General features: G+C 41.8%; 1 protein-coding gene across 3 annotated transcripts in view; it reads right to left on the bottom strand.

The window, feature by feature from the left end:
• The window catches only part of DNAJB1 (DnaJ heat shock protein family (Hsp40) member B1), a 38,862-nt gene that overhangs the window by 4,783 nt on the left and 12,699 nt on the right, over positions 1 to 21,380 (bottom strand). Inside the window, exons 1-2 of one of the 3 annotated variants that reach the window (XM_075858722.1) lie at positions 19,531 to 19,552; positions 7,151 to 7,404 (exon numbers count right to left, since the gene is read on the bottom strand). In XM_075858722.1, coding sequence (XP_075714837.1) covers positions 7,151 to 7,361 — 211 coding nt within the window. In that variant the 5' untranslated portion in view covers positions 7,362 to 7,404; positions 19,531 to 19,552. Of the gene's footprint in view, positions 1 to 7,150; positions 7,405 to 9,631; positions 9,748 to 19,530; positions 19,553 to 21,380 lie in introns of those variants that run through there. The other 2 variants (XM_075858720.1, XM_075858721.1) reach the window with 2 other exon arrangements.

The raw sequence follows: 21,380 nt of genomic DNA, 5'->3' as shown, positions 1-21,380 counted from the left end.
GATTGCTTCACAGCGTAACACACATCTATGGATCATTTTATTGTTTTTTTACCCCATTATTATACCACCTGACTATGCCCCTGATATACTCTGCCCAGCTTACATGTACTCCCACATTATAAACTGAAATACCAGTAAAACTCCAAACAAAACTACTACCAAGCAATATCCGCTTTCCAAAAGCCAAATGGCGCTCCCTCCGCTCTGAACCCTACAGCGTGCCCAAACAGCAGTTTCCTTCCACATATATGGCATCGTCATACCCGGGAGAACCCTTTTAACAATTTTTGGGGTGTGTGTCCCAGTGTCATAAGCTGGGCATGACATATTTGCCACTGAATGGCATATCTAGGGAAAAATATAAATTTTTAATTTGCACCATCCGCAGCGCATTCATTTATGGAAAAGACCTGTGGGGTGAAAATGCTCACTACACCCCTTTATAAATGCCTTGAGGGGTGCAGTTTCCAAATGGGGTCACTTCTCAGGGGTTTCTTTTTATTATTTCACATCAGAGCCTCTGCAATTGTGAACCAATACTTTGTAAATCACCAAATTAGGCCTCAATTTCGCATGGTACTCTTTCACTTTTGTCCAGGCAAAAGATTAGGGCCACATGTAGGGTGTTTCTAAAACCGGGAAACACCGCATAATAATTAGAGAGCTGTCTTGTTATGGTGGCACAAGCCGGGCACCACATATTGGCATATCTATGGAAAAAATCCCATTTTCACTCTGCAACATGGAGTGCACACTAATTTCTATAAAACACCTGCGGGGTTAACATGCTCACTACACCACTAGGTAAATGCATTGAGGGGTGTAGTTTCCAAAATGGGGTCACTTCTGGTGGGTTTCCACTGTTTTGGTCCCACAGGCGCCCAGAAACCAATCCAGAAAAATCTGCACTCCAAATGGCGCTACTTCCCTTCTGAGCCCTGCCGTGTGCCCAAATAGCAGTTTCTGACCACATATAGGGTATTGCCGTACTCGGGAGAAATTGCTTTACAAATGTTGGGTTCTTTTTTTTTCCTTTATTTGTTGAGAAAATGAAAAATGTTGCGCTAAAGCTACGTCTTATTGAAGAAAAAGGATTGTTTTTATTTTCACTGCCCAATTCTATGAAACATCTATGGGGTCTAAATGCTTACTACACCCCTATATGAATTCCTCAAGGGTTGTAGTTTCCTAAATGGAATCACTTTTTGGGAATTTTCATTGTTTTGTCCCCTCAGGGGCTTTGTAAATGTGACATAGCCTCCGGAAAACCATTCCTGCTAAATGTCAACTCCAAAAACCAAATGGTGCTCCATGCCTTCTAAGCCCTGCCGTGTGTCCAAACAGCCGTTTATGTGGGGTATTGTTTTACTCGGGAGAAATTGCTTTACAAATTTGGTGGTGCTTTTTCTCCTTTAGTCCTTGTGGAAATGAGAAAAAAAAAAAAATCCTAAACCTACATTTTTTTGAAAAAATTTAGATATTAATTTTTACGGCCTACTTCCAATAATTTCTGTAAAAAACCTGTGCGGTCAAAATTCTCACTACACCTCTAGATAATTTCCTTGGTGTGTAGTTTCCCAAATGGGGTCACTTTTGGGGGATTTCCACTGTTCAGTCCAGTAACACGCTACGGCCACATGTGGGATATTTCCTAAAACTGCAGAACCTGGGCAATAAATATTGAGTTGCATTTCTCTGGTAAAACTTTGTGTTATAAAGAAAATTGGATTAAAAATTAATTTCTGCAAAAAAAATCTGAAATTTGTAAACTTCACCTCTACTTTGCTTTAATTCCTGTGAAAAGTCTAAAGGGTTAAGAAATTTTCTAAATGCTGTTTTGAATACTTTGAGGGGTGAAGTTTTTAAAATGGGGTGACTTTTTGGGGGTTTCTAATATATAAGGACCTCAAAGCCACTTCACAACTGAACTGGTCCCTGTAAAAATAGCCTTTTGAAATTTTCTTGAAAATGTGAGAAATTGCTGCTAAAGTTCTAAGCCTTGTAACGTCTTAGAAAAATAAATGGCATCAGTTTTTGAACATCCTATCTAATGTAGTCATATGGGGAATGTTAATTAGCAACAATTTTGTGTGGTATAACTGCCTGTCTTACAAGCAGATACATTTAAGTTGAGAAAAAAAGCAATTTTTCGCAAAATTTTGGTGTTTTTCACAATTAAATACTGAACATATCGAGGAAATTTTGCCAGTAACATAAAGTCCAATGTGTCACGAGAAAACAATCTCAGAATCGCTTGGATAGGTAAAAGCATTCCGGAGTTATTACCACATAAAAGTGAAACATGTCAGATTTGAAAAATGAGGCTCGGTCAGGAAGGTCAAAAGTGGCTAAAGAGGGAAGGGGTTAATAAAAAGTATTATTGACCGGTAACTGGGGCCAGACAAATCTTGGGAGACAGGTAGCCCATGGAGCTGGATCATTGCACCTGGCACCTTCATTTTTGGGTTGTTTTCTATTAATGTCCAAGATTTAATTGCTAAAAAAAAATATCAGATTGCTTCATCAGCGATATATTAGACATTGCTGGGTCTAGCGTTGGGATGTGAACAAAGCCTGTTTTTTGGGTAAGTATCTGATAAGGTGAGCATTTGCCTTGCTTCCTTGTTAAATCAAATTGTCGATCATCATTTACTTTGCACTATGTGGCGCCGTGCAGGTTCCCCCCCCCCCCCAGAGTCGGATGTTAAATTTGATGCATCCTTTACCCATAGGCTATTATGGTATTGATTTAAAGTAATGAAGAGCTATTAAAAAGCCCATGACGTACAAGTTAAAACGGATGCCTGTGAAGCATGCATCAGTCACCCACGTTAAAAACACACCCCATGTACTGCACATACAATCCCATTGTATGTAAGAGACGTATACCGGCCTGACAGAGGCCAAACAGACACACTTTTGACCTCCATCAGACGAATAGGCCCCCCATGGACACATTTAGTGAGTATCCCAGGAGCTTTCCTGGTGTAGATGCTAAACTCAGGGCAAAAATGTGATATGAAGGGGCCTAAGACTATTAAAACGAATACACTTACGGCTACGGATTAGGAACACTTGTGACACGTAGAACGCAGGTAAAACAGCAGATGACAAAAACTAAGCGAAAAGATACAAAGCAGAAGACAAGTCCTGATCTGCGGGAACAGCGAGGCTCCGGCAGGACAGGACCTGCTCGTGATTGAAGAACAGTCACGTCTCCTGACAATGGAGCAAATGGAAGTGAAATAAATCATGAGTAGAAGTAACAAGGTCAGAGGGGGGGAGTCATCGGACACATAAAACCCAATGTTGTGGGTTCTGATGTGCACATAATAATCTGGAATCGTCTTCTCATCAATTGATACATTTTAATAAATAGCTGGACCCTCATAGACACTGTCAGGCTGAAGGAAGCGATGAGATCGTGCCCTGCCCTCATTTTGCCAAGAGAGATGGTATAGCATACCCAACACGAGGAAGGCTTTTACACTACGAGACGCCATGTGCTAATAAAACATGCCCACACAGGTTTATTGAGGCATGCAGGGTGGATATGTATCAGTTGCCAGGTGATATCCTGATGCCACACCTGTAGCTCTGACTAAAGGAATGCTCATTGTGGTCACCATCTAGTCTAGGAGCCAAAATCTAAGGTCACCGAGAACATGAGGCTTTCCAGCCATCTAAACAGAACTAGTGAGGTGTACAATAACCCCTTCCCGATAGAGATAGTTAGAGCGCACGTTGGGTGGGGGAATATGGAGCCAGCTCACGGGCTGAGCCCGCTCCATAGAACGAGCATGCTGGCTGTGTGTGTCGGGCTGGGTTCACACAACCTATTTTCAGGCGTTTTACGCCTCGAATTACGCCTGAAAAGACGGCTCCAATACGTCGGCAAACATCTGCCCATCGCTTTCAATGGGTCTTACGATGTTCTGTGCAGACGAGCTGTCATTTTACAAGTCGCTGTCAAAAGACGACGCGTAAAATTACAGCCTCGTCAAAAGAAGTGCAGGTCACTTCTTGGGACGTTTTTGGAGCAGTTTTCCCATAGACTATTGAAAACAGCTCCAAAAACGGCGTGAAAAATGCGAGTTGCTCAAAAAACGTCTGAAAAATCAGGTGCTGTTTTTGACTCAGCGTTTTTGACTCAGCGTGTGAACATACCCTTACAGTCAACACTTCAGGGTAACGAGCGAGATCCTGCTTGTCTAACCCGTCAACTTCTGCGATTGTAGCATTGCTAGAAACAGGGGCAGACCCCTGTAACGTTCCAACGGCCCCCCAATCAACGTGATCGCGGGGTGCCGTTGGTTGGCATGGCAGCCTGATGAAGGCCTCCAGTTGCCATTTTTGTACTAGGAGCCTGTCAGTATCACGATATACTGCAATACATTAGTATTGCCGTATAAAATGCAAGTGATTTAACGATCGCTGGTCCCAGTCCCATAGGGGGAAGAGTATAAAAAACAAAAACACACCTTTTCCATTTTTCCTCAAGCACAATGTAAAAAAATAAAAAATAAAAAAAGTAACATAACTTACAGACGTGACGATACCAAAGTCTGAGCAATGACAATATATTATTTAGTCCGCACGGTGAACGCCGCAAAAAACTAAAAAACGCCAGAATCGCTGTTTTTTTGGTCACTTCATCTCCCACCAAAAAATGGAATAAGAAGTGATCAAAAAGTCTCATGTACCCCAAAATGGAACCAATAGAAACTAAAGTCGCCCCGCAAAAAAAGTTACGCCTCAGGATATGGCGACAAAACACAAATTGTTTCTAACAATCAATTTTTTCCTTGTAAAAGTAGTAAAACAAAAAAAAAAAAAAAAAAAAAACTCTATATAAATTTGGTATCACCGTAATCGTATTGACCCACAGAATAAAGTTAACATGCCCCTTTTACTACACGGTAAACGCTGTAAAAACAAAAAAAAGCTAGAAGAATGCCAGTTTTTTTTCCTATTCCACCGCACAAATATTTTTTTCCAGTTTTCCAATACATTATATGGTACAATAAAACGGTGCCGTGAAAGTCTACAACTCGTCCCGCAAAAAACAAGCACTCGTATGGCAATATTGATGGGGAAAAAAGAGCTCCATGGCTCTGTAAGGGTATGTGCACACGACCAATTTTCAGGCGTAATAGGGACGTTTTACGCCTCGAACTACACCTGAAAAGTCGGCTCCAATACGTCGGCAGACATCTGCCCATTGCTTGCAATGGGTTTTACGATTTTACGCGTCTGTGTCAAAAGACGGCGCGTAAAATTATGGCCGCGTCAAAGAAGTGCAGGACACTTCTTGGGACGTAATTGGAGCCGTTTTTCATTGACTCTAATGAAAACCAGCTCCAATTACGTCCGTAAAAGATGCCGCGAAAAACGCGTGCACTTGTAAAAACATCTGAAATTCAGGAGCCGTTTTCTCCTGGAAACTGCTCCGTAATTTCAGACGTATTTGGCGTTGTCGAGTGAACATACCCTTATAGTAAAGTTGTTTAGCTGGCCAATCGGTCTGGATGGAAATGTAAGAGGTATGAAGGGGTGCTTGGGGTTCCAATATATGAACCCAAGTACCTTCATAAAACAAAATTGCACATCGGTGGAGATTAACCCCTTAATGACCAGGCTATTTTAAAACTTAATGACCAAGCTACTTTTTGCCTTTTTCCATCGTCGCATTCCAAATGAAAAAAAAAACAACAAATTTCGCCATTCTTTTTTGCGTCTTAGATTTACGCTGTTTACTGTGTGGTATAAATAACATAACTTTATTCAGTGGGTCGTTAAGATTCTGGCGATACCAAATTTATATAGATTTTGTATGTTTTACACAGTAAAACACTTTTTTCAAAATTTGTTTTTGTGTCGCCATGTTTTAAGAGCCATCATTTTTTTCTTTTTACGCCGATGCAGTTGTATGAGGGCTTGTTTTTTGCAAGACGACTTCTAGTTTTTATTGGTACCATTTTGGAGTACATGCAACTTTTCGATCACTGTTTATCAAATCATTTGAAGGCATGATGAACAGAAAACAGCAATTCTGGCATGGTTTTTTATTTTATTTTTTACGGCGTTCACCGTCCGGGTTAAATAACAGAATCGCTTTATAAGTGGGGTCGTTACGGACGCGGCGATACCAAACTTGTGTAATGTTGTTTTTTGTTTTTTTTCATATTAAAAGTATTTTATAAGAGAAAAATTGGGTTTTTCATTTTTTTATTTGGGATTATTACTTATTAACTTTATTAAACTTTTTGATAACTTTATTTTTAGTCCCACTGGGGGACTTCACTATGCGATCTTCTGATTGCTTTTATAATACACTGCAATGCTTCTGTATTGCAGATTATTGCCTGTCAGTGTAAAACTGACAGGCACCTGCTGGGTCATGCCTCAGGCATGGCTTAGCAGGCATTCACCACAGGCAGACCTGGGGGCCTTTCTTAGGCTCCCGTCTGCCATAGAAGCCATTGGTACCCTGCGAATGCAATTGCAGGTTGCCGATGGGGTGTGAGAGGGAGCATCCTAACCTCCCAAACCACTTCTCAATAGCGAGCGCCGCATCTAAGGGGTTAAACGGGTGAGATCAATGTTGAGATCGATCCCGCCTGTTAGTGCAGGTGTCCGGCTGTCTTTAGACTGCCCGAAACCCGCTTTAGCCAGCACAGGAAACCCGTGCCGGGCGTTAAGGGGTATTCCAGACAAACATTTACCACCTATCCAGTGGATAGGTGATAAATGTTATATTGATGGTGTCCAACTGCTGAGACCCCACCCCCCACAATTACAGCATAGTAGAGTATGAATGGAACAGTGGTCAAGCTTCCCCTCCATTCAAAGTCTATGTGTCACAGAAACAGCCAAGCACAGCGGTCGGCATCCCACCGATCTAGCATTTATCACCTAACTAGTGAATAGGAGATACAGGTTTGTGGCTGGAATACCCCTTTAATAACCAGTGCAAGGGCAAAGTTGAGCACGTCCATTACAACCAATCAGGTTGTATCTTTTATTTCCCCCAAGAGCCTCTGAAAAACTATTGCTGGAATTTGATTGGTTGCTACACTTTTCCCTTCCGCTACTTTTGACAACTCTCCACCCATGGGATTTTTATTAGCAGGTCAGAACCTGTACGTACCCTCCTCTCCGTACTTGTCGAATATCTCTCTCTTTTTAGGGTCGCTCAGCACATCGTAGGCCTCTGCAATCTCTTTAAAGCGCTCTTCAGCCCCAGGGTCCTTGTTTTTATCTGGATGATATTTCAGGGCTTGTTTCCTATAGGCCTTCTTGATGTCCTCCTCCGATGCCCCCTTGGCCAATCCAAGAGTCTTGTAATAATCTTTGCCCATGTTTCTGGGTGATCTTTCCAGTTATGGTAATGTACGCAGACACCTGTGAAGGAATGGAAGAGACATTAATAACAGCTCAATGGAGAAGAGGATTATGTGCAGAAAACAGGAGGCAAGAAGGATGGAGATCAAAACAAGAATTAGGACCCGAGCAGAAAACAGAAGACATCCTGGACAAACATCATCAATATGGTCACCAGGTCTAAGAAATCAACTTGATCACCGTTCAACTTAAAAATATAAAATAAGACCATCCCTTTCCATGCACCCTAAAAGACATCATATGGGGGAGTTCCCCGCTAAAGAACTCCTCTTTCAAGGGGTTTTCCCATCCTGGACAATTACGGCGTATCCACAGGATATGCCATAAAAGTCCGGAAACAGCGTAGCTCAGCGAGCACGCGGCTGTTTCTGTAACTCCCAGGAAGTGGCTGGGAGGCAGCGCAAGCAAGCTAGAACAGGGTTCAGGGGTCCCCATTCTAGAGACAAGTACGGGTCCCAGAGGTGAGACCCGCATCTATCGGACTTTTATGGCATATCCTGTGGATATGCCATAAATGTCCAATATGGGAAAACACCTTTAAGCCAGAGTGGAGAACTGCTACTCCCGATCTGACAGACACCCATTTATTTGTGACTGGCACATAGGATTACTTTTCAGGTGACCACCGTGGCTTTCAGGAGTTGAACACGCTACAATACAGGCTTGCTTCATATCAAGAAGTGGTTGTCTTGATCAGACAACCCCTTTAGGCCTTGTTCACACAGTGCAGATTCACTGCAGATTTTTGCATGCATTTTTTTTACACTAAAACCAGGAACGGAACATAAAACCTATAAGACCTTCCTTTTATATAGGTCTGCTCTCCTGGATCCAATTCTGCGTTTGACTGGAAAAAAAAAAATCAAAAAAAAAATGGATGCAAATCTGCACTGCGTAAACAAAGCCTTAAAGTGTCCCGTCACTTATGATCTCCGACCTGACATCAGACATGGAGAGACCCTCCTGCGCTCTGGGCAGCACATTTGCCTTGTCAACTCCACGACACACAGGGGAATATCTTGCACTGGTCCCATTTACTTGTATTGGACTCGTGCGCAAAACTCTGGGCGTCGAAGGGTTACCACAGCAACCACCCAACATGTAGGAGAGTCTATCAGGCGGGTGGGGGTACACTTTAAGATTATTTTAGCAAGGAACAGGGGTGTACTTCGGAATTAAGCAGATATTCAACTGAGGACTCTGGGTGATAACCTGTATACGAGCAGGAACGGCAGTCACTCTCGTCACCCAGCTTTCCCAGAAAGGGATGTACGTGGCCGGGGCTATAACTGTGGCGTAATGCTATGGTAAGTGTAGTAGTGCTCCACAGAGCGCAGCGTTACGGATAATCATAATACACAGAGGAACGCCATGGACCGCACACATCACACGCCAAGGCCGCCTAGAAGGCTTCTCTACACACATGATCATAGCGGTCAGACGAGCGCCACGTTTTATACACGCTGTCCCAACTCAGAGGCCACGTTTTCTAAAACTGAATTTGAACGACCTTGTTAAAAAAGTTTTGCAGTTTATTCATAGACTTTGTTTCAATCCCTCGCCATTTTCAAGATCTCTGCTTGCCATCAACGACCAGGAAACTTTACGGTTTACATCCAGAGGCCTAAAATTTATACAGACATAATACTGCTCACAGCTGAGGGGTTTGTTACTATTGTATCCAGTTTAGATTAGAGGTAAACACTTCAGCAGCACGTCTTCTCTCTCGCTCTTTGCTACAATGTACGAGTGACAGAAGACATTCATGCCGTTTACCTTACAAAGGATCGTTTAGACTGGATGCAATAGTAACAAACCCTCAGCGGTGAGAAGTATTAGGTATGTGACGAATTTCAGCCCAAACTATTTTTTTTTTTTTTAATGAGAGTTTCTACTCACTGCAAGCAAGCAAACAGATGTTGAAAGTTAAAGGGGGTTAAGCTCCAATCAGAACAATTATCCATTAGACTATAACTCGGACCATAGTAAAAGATGATGATCCAATCGCGTCATATGGAAGTATTTCCTCCATAGGCAGAAACTCTCCAGAAGAGAGTGCCATGAATTAGATATATTGCCCTGTCTCCTCTTATCTCAAGAACGCCCACCTTCTACAGAAACATGCCCACTGCCCCGGAGACTGCCACCCTATACAGCAACAAGGTGCACCAATACAAACAAAAAAGAGACCTGGTCAGTAAAGTGCTTGTCCCTCAGCACCACGTACCTGAATATAACGCCCGTGGTGACTCCTCTGCTCAGGCTCAGTGACAGCCAGTCTCTTGTACAGACGCAGCTCCACCTCCAGAACCTTCCAGATCTTTCTTCCGCACTCTAGAAACTTCAGGAGCTTTCAACCAATCACAGCGCTTAGAGTGCGGCGCTAGACCAATTACAGGCAAGTAGTTGTCCGCAGCCAATCAGTACGCTGTAGGCTGCGGCCTATCGTTGTATCCCACAGCTGTATGACACGCCTCTCACAGATAATTGGTTGTTAGGTCGTTTCGGCCAGCTATGAGGCCAATGACAGGAAACACAGAAATGTCGAAAACAGCCTTGCCGCCATTTTTAAGTTGTGCACGCTAAGATTACTGCCTATCCTGTGTGGTAGACGATGAGCCTTGTTATTCCCTAGCAGCTGAAAGTGGTCACTTTCTAGTACATAACGTTTCGAAGAATGTTTCCACCTATAATAAAACAATCCCCTGTAATTATCAATCCTTGTGTCGCCTTCTTTCGTTTTTCTGTAAATTGTTGAAAATTCTATTTAGCCACTTCTTAATTATACCAGCCCCCACAATGACAGCCAGCATGCCCCCACAATGACATCCCCATGCCCACATAATAACAGCCAGCATGTCCCCATAATGACAGCCAGCATGCTCCCATAATAACAGCCAGCATGTCCCCATTATGACTGCATGCCCCCACAATGACAGCCAGCGTGTCCCCATAATGCAAGCCAGCATGCCTCCATAATGACAGCCAGCATGTCCCTATAATGACAGCATGCCCCCACAATGACAGCCAGCATGCCCCCAAAATGACAGCCAGCGTGTCCCCATAATGACAGCCAGCGTGCCCCCACAATGACAGCCAGCATGCCCCCACAATGACAGCCAGCATGCCCCCACAATGACAGCCAGCGTGTCCCCATAATGATAGCATGCCCCCATAATGACAGCCAGCATGCCCCCACAAGGACAGCCAGCGTGTCCTCATAATGACAGCCAGCATGCCCCCGCAATGACAGCCAGCGTGTCCCCATAATGACAGCCAACATGCCCCCACAATGACATCCCCATGCCCACATAATAACAGCCAGCATGTCCCCATATTGACAGCCAGCATGTCCCCACAATAACATCCCCATGCCCCCACAATGACAGCCAGCGTGTCCCCATAATGACAGCCAACATGCCCCCACAATGACATCCCCATGCCCACATAATAACAGCCAGCATGTCCCCATAATGACAGCCAGCATGTCCCCATATTGACAGCCAGCATGTTCCGACAATGACAGCCAGCGTGTCCCCATAATGACAGCCAGCATGTCCCTATAATGACAGCATGCCCCCACAATGACAGCCAACATGCCCCCACAATGACAGCCAGCATGCCCCCACAATGACAGCCAGTGTGTCCCCATAATGACAGCCAGCGTGCCCCCACAATGACAGCCAGCATGCCCCCACAATGACAGCCAGCGTGTCCCCATAATGACAGCCAGCATGCCCCCACAATGACAGCCAGCATGTCCCCATAATGATAGCATGCCCCCACAATGACAGCCAGCGTGTCCCCATAATGACAGCCAGCATGCCCCCACAAGGACAGCCAGCGTGTCCCCATAATGACAGCCAGCATGCCCCCGCAATGACAGCCAGCGTGTCCCCATAATGACAGCCAACATGCCCCCACAATGACATCCCCATGCCCACATAATAACAGCCAGCATGTCCCCATATTGACAGCCAGCATGTCCCCACAATAACATCCCCATGCCCCCACAATGACAGCCAGCGTGTCCCCATAATGACAGCCAACATGCCCCCACAATGACATCCCCATGCCCACATAATAACAGCCAGCATGTCCCCATAATGACAGCCAGCATGTCCCCATATTGACAGCCAGCATGTTCCGACAATGACAGCCAGCATGTCCCCATATTGACTGCCTTCATAATGACAGCCAGCATGTCCCCATAATGACAGCCAGCATGTTCCGACAATGACAGCCAGCATGACCCCATAATGACAGCCAGCATGTCCCCATAATAACAGCCAGCATGTCCCCATAATGACAGCCAGCATGTCCCCATAATAACAGCCAGCATGACCCCATAATGACAGCCAGCATGCCCCCACAATGACAGCCAGCATGTCCCCATAATGACAGCCAGCATGCCCCCACAATGACAGCCAGCGTGTCCCCATAATGATAGCATGCCCCCACAATGACAGCCAGCGTGTCCCCATAATGACAGCCAGCATGCCCCCACAAGGACAGCCAGCGTGTCCCCATAATGACAGCCAGCATGCCCCCGCAATGACAGCCAGCGTGTCCCCATAATGACAGCCAGCATGCCCCGCAATGACAGCCAGCGTGTCCCCATAATGACAGCCAACATGCCCCCACAATGACATCCCCATGCCCACATAATAACAGCCAGCATGTCCCCATATTGACAGCCAGCATGTCCCCACAATAACATCCCCATGCCCCCACAATGACAGCCAGCGTGTCCCCATAATGACAGCCAACATGCCCCCACAATGACATCCCCATGCCCACATAGTAACAGCCAGCATGTCCCCATAATGACAGCCAGCATGTCCCCATATTGACTGCCTTCATAATGACAGCCAGCATGTCCCCATAATGACAGCCAGCATGTTCCGACAATGACAGCCAGCATGTCCCCATAATGACAGCCAGCATGTCCCCATAATAACAGCCAGCATGTTCTGACAATGACAGCCAGCATGACCCCATAATGACAGCCAGCATGTCCCCATAATAACAGCCAGCATGCCCCCACAATGACAGCCAGCGTGACCCCATAATGACAGCCAGCATGACCCCATAATAACAGCCAGCATGTTCCGACAATGACAGCCAGCATGACCCCATAATGACAGCCAGCATGTCCCCATAATGACAGCCAGCATGTCCCCATAATAACAGCCAGCATGTTCCGACAATGACAGCCAGCATGACCCCATAATGACAGCCAGCATGCCCCCATAATGACAGCCAGCATGTCCCCACAATGACATCCCCATGCCCCCATAATAACAGCCAGCATGTCCCCATAATGACCGTCAGCATGCCTCCATAATGACAGCCAGCATGTCCCCACAATGACAGCCAGCATGCCCCCATAATGAAAGCCAGCATGCCCCCATAATGACAGCCAGCATGCCTCCATAATGACAGCCAGCATGTCCCCACAATGACAGCCAGCATGCCCCCATAATGACAGCCAGCATGCCTCCATATTGACAGCCAGCATGTCCCCACAATGACATCCCCATGCCCCCATAATAACAGCCAGCATGTCCCCATAATGACCGTCAGCATGCCTCCATAATGACAGCCAGCATGTCCCCACAATGACAGCCAGCATGCCCCCATAATGAAAGCCAGCATGCCCCCATAATGACAGTCAGCATGCCTCCATAATGACAGCCAGCATGACCCCATAATGACAGCCAGCATGTCCCCATAATGATAGCCAGCATGTCCCCATAATAACAGCCAGCATGTTCCGACAATGACAGCCAGCATGACCCCATAATGACAGCCAGCATGACCCCATAATGATAGCCAGCATGCCCCCATAATAGTGGCTATAGTGCCCCTACAGTCAGTGACAACCAGCTAGCCCCATAATGACAGCCAGAGTACAAAAGGATGTGCCATGAATGTGTTATCGACGGGAGTCAAACCACCAGGACCCTCACGAAATTGTCCATGGGCTGTGACTGGAATTGTAGCTCAGCCCCACATTGATGGACCAGCCTAGAAATACATTACTTTTGACATGGGAAAAAAAAACAAAAAAAAACTTTGTCTCTTAAAGTGGTTGTCCAAAAATTAAATGTTACCCCCTAACCACAGGATAGGTGATAACATGATGATGGGTGGGGTCCACCACTTTAACTAACTGTATTATTGTCATTTATTGTTCACTTAATTTTTGCTAATAAATTGGATACAATATTTTTTCAAATATTCTTTCGGGCATTTGTGTTCCTCATGGTCTAATGTAGGTTTTAGTATTTGAAAAGGAGCCACCTTACCCCCTTATCTTCATAAGTTATATATATTTGTACACTTGTGGGTTATGACAGATCAGGCGTATATCACAATTACAGAATACAAACTGCTGTAAATTGCACTCTGTCATTTGTAGACAAAACTGGCGCGACACCATGTGGAATGTGAATTTCTCTCTAGAAAAATTTAGATTGCTCTTGACGGAAGGCAGTGGCATATTTGTAATAGAGACCCCCATGGTCTCTATTGCATGCAGTCAAAGAACAATCAAGCATATGCTGACCCCCACACCCGCTTCCCTAGACGAGGGGTCTTTATTATAAATATGGCTCTGCCTGCTGAAGGGAGCAATTAAAATGTACTGTCATTTAAATTTAATTTCTAAAATACATGCTAGGCCCCTTTTTCTACTGATTAATAGACCGTACCATGGGGCACTGTTACAAAGACATAATGATACATGGCCCAACCCACAAAAATAATAATACATTACACAGGGCTCCCTAAAATGAATAATTCTGTACACTGTGTCCCCTGAAATAATTAGTACTATACACTGCGCCCTCTGAAATAAATAATACTATACACTGCGCCCTCTGAAATAAATAATACTATACACTGTGCCCTCTGAAATAAATAGTACTATACACTGTGCCCCTGAAATAAATAATACTATACACTGTGCCCTCTGAAATAAATAATACTATACACTGTGCCCTCTGAAATAAATAATACTGTACACTGTGCCCTCTGAAATAAATAATACTGTACACTGTACCCCTGAAATAAATAATACTATACACTGTGCCCTCTGAAATAAATAATACTGTACACTGTGCCCTCTGAAATAAATAATACTATACACTGTGCCCTCTGAAATAAATAATACTATACACTGTGCCCCTGAAATAAATAATACTATACACTGTACCCCTGAAATAAATAATACTATACACTGTGCCCTCTGAAATAAATAATACTGTACACTGTACCCCTGAAATAAATAATACTATACACTGTGCCCTCTGAAATAAATAATACTATACACTGTGCCCTCTGAAATAAATAATACTGTACACTGCGCTCCAGATATAATAATACAATACACTGTGCCCTCTGAAATAAATAATACAATACACTGTGCCCTCTGAAATAAATAATACAATACACTGTGCCCTCTGAAATAAATAATACTGTACACTGTACCCCTGAAATAAATAATACTATACACTGTGCCCTCTGAAATAAATAATACAATACACTGTGCCCTCTGAAATAAATAATACAATACACTGTGCCCTCTGAAATAAATAATACTGTACACTGTACCCCTGAAATAAATAATACTATACACTGTGCCCTCTGAAATAAATAATACAATACACTGTGCCCTCTGAAATAAATAATACTATACACTGTGCCCTCTGAAATAAATAATACTGTACACTGTGCCCTCTGAAATAAATAGTACTATACACTGTGCCCTCTGAAATAAATAATACTGTACACTGTGCCCTCTGAAATAAATAATACTATACACTGTGCCCTCTGAAATAAATAATACTATACACTGTGCCCTCTGAAATAAATAGTACTATACACTGTGCCCTCTGAAATAAATAATACTGTACACTGTGCCCTCTGAAATAAATAATACTATGCACTGTGCCCCTGAAATAAATAATACTATACACTGTGCCCTCTGAAATAAATAATACTGTACACTGTGCCCTCTGAAATAAATAATACTGTACACTGTACCCCTGAAATAAATAATACTATACACTGTGCCCTCTGAAATAAATAATACTATACACTGCGCCCTCTGAAATAAATAATACTGTACACTGTACCCCTGAAATAAATAATACAATACACTGTGCCCCTGAAATAAATAATACTATACACTGTGCCCTCTGAAATAAATAATACTGTACACTGTACCCCTGAAATAAATAATACTATACACTGTGCCCTCTGAAATAAATAATACTGTACACTGCGCTCCAGATATAATAATACTATACACTGTGCCCTCTGAAATAAATAATACTATACACTGTGCCCTCTGAAATAAATAATACAATACACTGTGCCCTCTGAAATAAATAATACAATACACTGTGCCCTCTGAAATAAATAATACTGTACACTGTACCCCTGAAATAAATAATACTATACACTGTGCCCTCTGAAATAAATAATACAATACACTGTGCCCTCTGAAATAAATAATACAATACACTGTGCCCTCTGAAATAAATAATACAATACACTGTGCCCTCTGAAATAAATAATACTGTACACTGTACCCCTGAAATAAATAATACTATACACTGTGCCCTCTGAAATAAATAGTACTATACACTGTGCCCCTGAAATAAATAATACTATACACTGTGCCCCTGAAATAAATAATACTATACACTGTGCCCTCTGAAATAAATAATACTGTACACTGTGCCCCTGAAATAATTAGTACTATACACTGTGCCCTCTGAAATAAATAATACTATACACTGCGCCCTCTGAAATAAATAATACAATACACTGTGCCCTCTGAAATAAATAATACTACACACTGTGCCCTCTGAGATAAATAATACAGTATACTGTGCCCCTGAAATAAATAATACTATACACTGTGCCCCTGAAATAATTAGTACTATACACTGCGCCCTCTGAAATAAATAATACAATACACTGTGCCCCTGAAATAATTAGTACTATACACTGTGCCCTCTGAAATAAATAATACTGTACACTGTGCCCCTGAAATAATTAGTACTATACACTGCGCCCTCTGAAATAAATAATACAATACACTGTGCCCCTGAAATAATTAGTACTATACACTGTGCCCTCTGAAATAAATAATACTACACACTGTGCCCTCTGAGATAAATAATACAGTACACTGTGCCCCTGAAATAATTAGTACTATACACTGCGCCCTCTGAAATAAATAATACAATACACTGTGCCCCTGAAATAATTAGTACTATATACTGTGCCCTCTGAAATAAATAATACTATACACTGCGCCCTCTGAGATAAATAATACAGTACACTGTGCCCCTGAAATAAATAATACTGTACACTGTGCCCTCTGAAATAAATAATACTGTACACTGTGCCCTCTGAAATAAATAACAAAATATACTGTGCCCCTGAAATAATTAGTACTATACACTGCCCCCTCTGAAATAATTAGTACTATACACTGTGCCCTCTGAAAGAAATAATACTATACACTGTGCCCCTGAAATAATTAGTACTATACACTGTGCCCTCTGAAATACATAATACTATACACTGTACCCTCTGAAATAAATAATACTATACACTGTGCCCTCTGAAATAAATAATACTATACACTGTGCCCTCTGAAATAAATAATACAATACACTGCGCCCTCTGAAATAAGTAATACAATACACTGCGCCCTCTGAAATAAATAATACAATACACTGCGCCCTCTGAAATAAGTAATACAATACACTGTGCCCCTGAAATAATTAGTACTATACACTGTGCCCCTGAAATAATTAGTACTATACACTGTGCCCTCTGAAATAAATAATACTATACACTGTGCCCTCTGAAATAAATAATACTATACACTGTGCCCTCTGAAATAAGTAATACAATACACTGTGCCCCTGAAATAATTAGTACTATACACTGTGCCCCCTGAAATAAATAATACAATACACTGTGCCCCTGAAATAAATAATACAATACACTGTGCCCCTGAAATAAATAATACAATATACTGTGCCCCTGAAATAATAATACTATACTCTGTGCCCCTGAAATAATTAGTACTATACACTGCACCCCTGAAATAAATAATACTATACACTGTACCCTTTGAAATAATACTATAATCTGTGCGCCTGAAAGAAATAATACAATACACTGTGCCCCTGAAATAAATAATACTATACACTGCGCCCTCTGAAATAAATAATACTATACACTGTACCCTCTGAAATAATACTATAATCTGTGCGCCTGAAATAAATAATACTATACACTGTGCCCCTGAAATAAATAATACAATACACTGTGCCCCTGAAATAATTAGTACTATACACTGCGCCCTCTGAAATAAATAATACTATGCAAGGTGCCCCATAAAATAAGAAAAACAATATACCGTGCCCACTAAAAAAGCTAATACTAGACACTGTGCCCCCTAAAATAAATAAAATGATACGCTGTGCCCCTGAAATAAATAATACTATACACTGCGCCCCTGAAATAAATAGTACTATACACTGTGCCCTCTGAAATAAATAATACTATACACTGTGCCACTGAAATAAATAATACTATACACTGTGCCACTGAAATAATTAGTACTATAATCTGTGCCCTCTGAAATAAATAATACTATACACTGTGCCTCTGAAATAAATAATACTATACACTGCACCCTCTGAAATAAATAATACTATACACTGTGCCACTGAAATAATTAGTACTATAATCTGTGCCCCTGAAATAAATAATACAATACACTGTGCCCCTGAAATAAATAATACTACACACTGTGCCCTCTGAAATAAATAATACTATACACTGTGCCCTCTGAAATAAATAATACTATACACTGTGCCCTCTGAAATAAATAATACTGTACACTGTGCCCTCTGAAATAAATAATACTATACACTGTGCCCTCTGAAATAAATAATACTGTACACTGTGCCCTCTGAAATAAATAATACTATACACTGTGCCCTCTGAAATACATAATACTATGCACTGTGCCCTCTGAAATAAATAATACTGTACACTGTGCCCTCTGAAATAAATAATACTATACACTGTGCCCCTGAAATAAATAATACTATGCACTGTGCCCTCTGAAATAAATAATACTGTACACTGTGCCCTCTGAAATAAATAATACAATACACTGTGCCCTCTGAAATAAATAATACTATACACTGTACCCTCTGAAATAAATAATACAATACACTGTGCCCCTGAAATAAATAATACTATACACTGTGCCCTCTGAAATAAGTAATACTGTACACTGTGCCCCTGAAATAAATAATACTATACACTGTGCCCCTGAAATAAATAATACTATACACTGTGCCCTCTGAAATAAATAATACTATACACTGTGCCCTCTGAAATAAATAATACAGTACACTGTGCCCTCTGAAATAAGTAATACTGTACACTGTGCCCCTGAAATAAATAATACTATACACTGTGCCCCTGAAATAAATAATACTATACACTGTGCCCTATGAAATAAATAATACTGTACACTGTGCCCTCTGAAATAAGTAATACTGTACACTGTGCCCCTGAAATAAATAATACTATACACTGTGCCCCTGAAATAAATAATACTATACACTGTGCCCCTGAAATAAGTAATACTATACACTGTGCCCCTGAAATAAATAATACTATACACTGTGCCCTCTGAAATAAATAATACTATACACTGTGCCCTCTGAAATAAATAATACTACACACTGTGCCCTCTGAAATAAATAATACTATACACTGCGCCCTCTGAAATAAATAATACAATACACTGTGCCCTCTGAAATAAATAATACTATACACTGCGCCCTCTGAAATAAATAATACTGTACACTGTGCCCTCTGAAATAAATAATACTATACACTGTGCCCTCTGAAATAAATAATACTACACACTGTGCCCTCTGAAATAAATAATACTACACACTGTGCCCTCTGAAATAAATAATACTATACACTGTGCCCTCTGAAATAAATAATACTATACACTGTGCCCTCTGAAATAAATAATACTATACACTGTGCCACTGAAATAATTACCGTGTTTCCCCGAAAGTAAGACAGTGTCTTACTTTCTTTTTATCCCCAAAAGCCCGACTATGTCTTACTTTCGGGGTATGTCTTATATTGTAAAAAAATTGTCGAATTTTTTTTTTTTTTTTTTTTCACAAACTTTATTTAACTGTTTTACATTTTTTTTTTTTAGTCCCACCAGGGGACTTCACTATGCGATGTGCCGATCGCATATATAATGCTTTGGTATACTTAGTATACCGAAGCATTATTGCCTGTCAGTGTAAAACTGACAGGCAACCTATTAGGTCATGCCTCCGGCATCGCCTAACAGGCAGATGCTGAAGGCAGACCTGGGGGTCTTTGTTAGACCCCCGGCTGTCATGGAAACCCGACGGCGACCCGCGATTTGTTTGCGGGGGCGCCGATCGGGTGACAGAGGGAGCTCCCCCCTCTGTCAAACACATTAAATGCCGCTGTCACTATTGACAGCAGCATTTAATGGGTTAAACTGCCGGAATCGGCGCGCGCTTCGATTCCGGCAGTTGCAGCAGGAGCAAGTGCAGGGGACGGCGCGGTGACGTATGGAGAGGGGGGCGGCGCGGAAGTGGGCAGGAGGCGGCAATACCCCCGTGTTTCCCCGAAAGTAAGACATATGTCTTACTTTCGGGGTACGGCTTATATTAGCCGACCCCCCTGAAACCCCCGATACGTCTTACAATCGGGGGTGTCTTACTATCGGGGAAACACGGTAGTACTATAATCTGTGCCCTCTGAAATAAATAATACTATACACTGTGCCCTCTGAAATAAATAATACTATACACTGCACCCTCTGAAATAAATAATACTATACACTGTGCCACTGAAATAATTAGTACTATAATCTGTGCCCCTGAAATAAATAATACAATACACTGTGCCCCTGAAATAAATAATACTATACACTGTGCCCTCTGAAATAAATAATACTATACACTGTGCCCTCTGAAATAAATAATACTGTACACTGTGCCCTCTGAAATAAATAATACTATACACTGTGCCCTCTGAAATAAATAATACTGTACACTGTGCCCTCTGAAATAAATAATACTATACACTGTGCCCTCTGAAATACATAATACTATGCACTGTGCCCTCTGAAATAAATAATACTGTACACTGTGCCCTCTGAAATAAATAATACTATACACTGTGCCCCTGAAATAAATAATACTATGCACTGTGCCCTCTGAAATAAATAATACTGTACACTGTGCCCTCTGAAATAAATAATACAATACACTGTGCCCTCTGAAATAAATAATACTATACACTGTACCCTCTGAAATAAATAATACAATACACTGTGCCCCTGAAATAAATAATACAATACACTGTGCCCCTGAAATAAATAATACTGTACACTGTGCCCTCTGAAATAAGTAATACTGTACACTGCGCCCTCTGAAATAAATAATACTATACACTGTACCCTCTGAAATAATACTATAATCTGTGCGCCTGAAATAAATAATACTATACACTGTGCCCCTGAAATAAATAATACAATACACTGTGCCCCTGAAATAATTAGTACTATACACTGCGCCCTTTGAAATAAATAATACTATGCAAGGTGCCCCATAAAATAAGAAAAACAATATACCGTGCCCACTAAAAAAGCTAATACTAGACACTATGCCCCCTAAAATAAATAAAATGATACGCTGTGCCCCTGAAATAAATAATACTATACACTGCGCCCCTGAAATAAATAGTACTATACACTGTGCCCTCTGAAATAAATAATACTATACACTGTGCCACTGAAATAAATAATACTATACACTGTGCCACTGAAATAATTAGTACTATAATCTGTGCCCCTGAAA

This window comes from Rhinoderma darwinii, chromosome 3, assembly GCF_050947455.1.
Source record: "Rhinoderma darwinii isolate aRhiDar2 chromosome 3, aRhiDar2.hap1, whole genome shotgun sequence".
Classification (NCBI taxonomy): Eukaryota; Metazoa; Chordata; class Amphibia; order Anura; family Rhinodermatidae; genus Rhinoderma; species Rhinoderma darwinii.
Note: the sequence above shows the minus strand (reverse complement) of the source record. Positions and strands in the feature narration are given on the sequence as shown.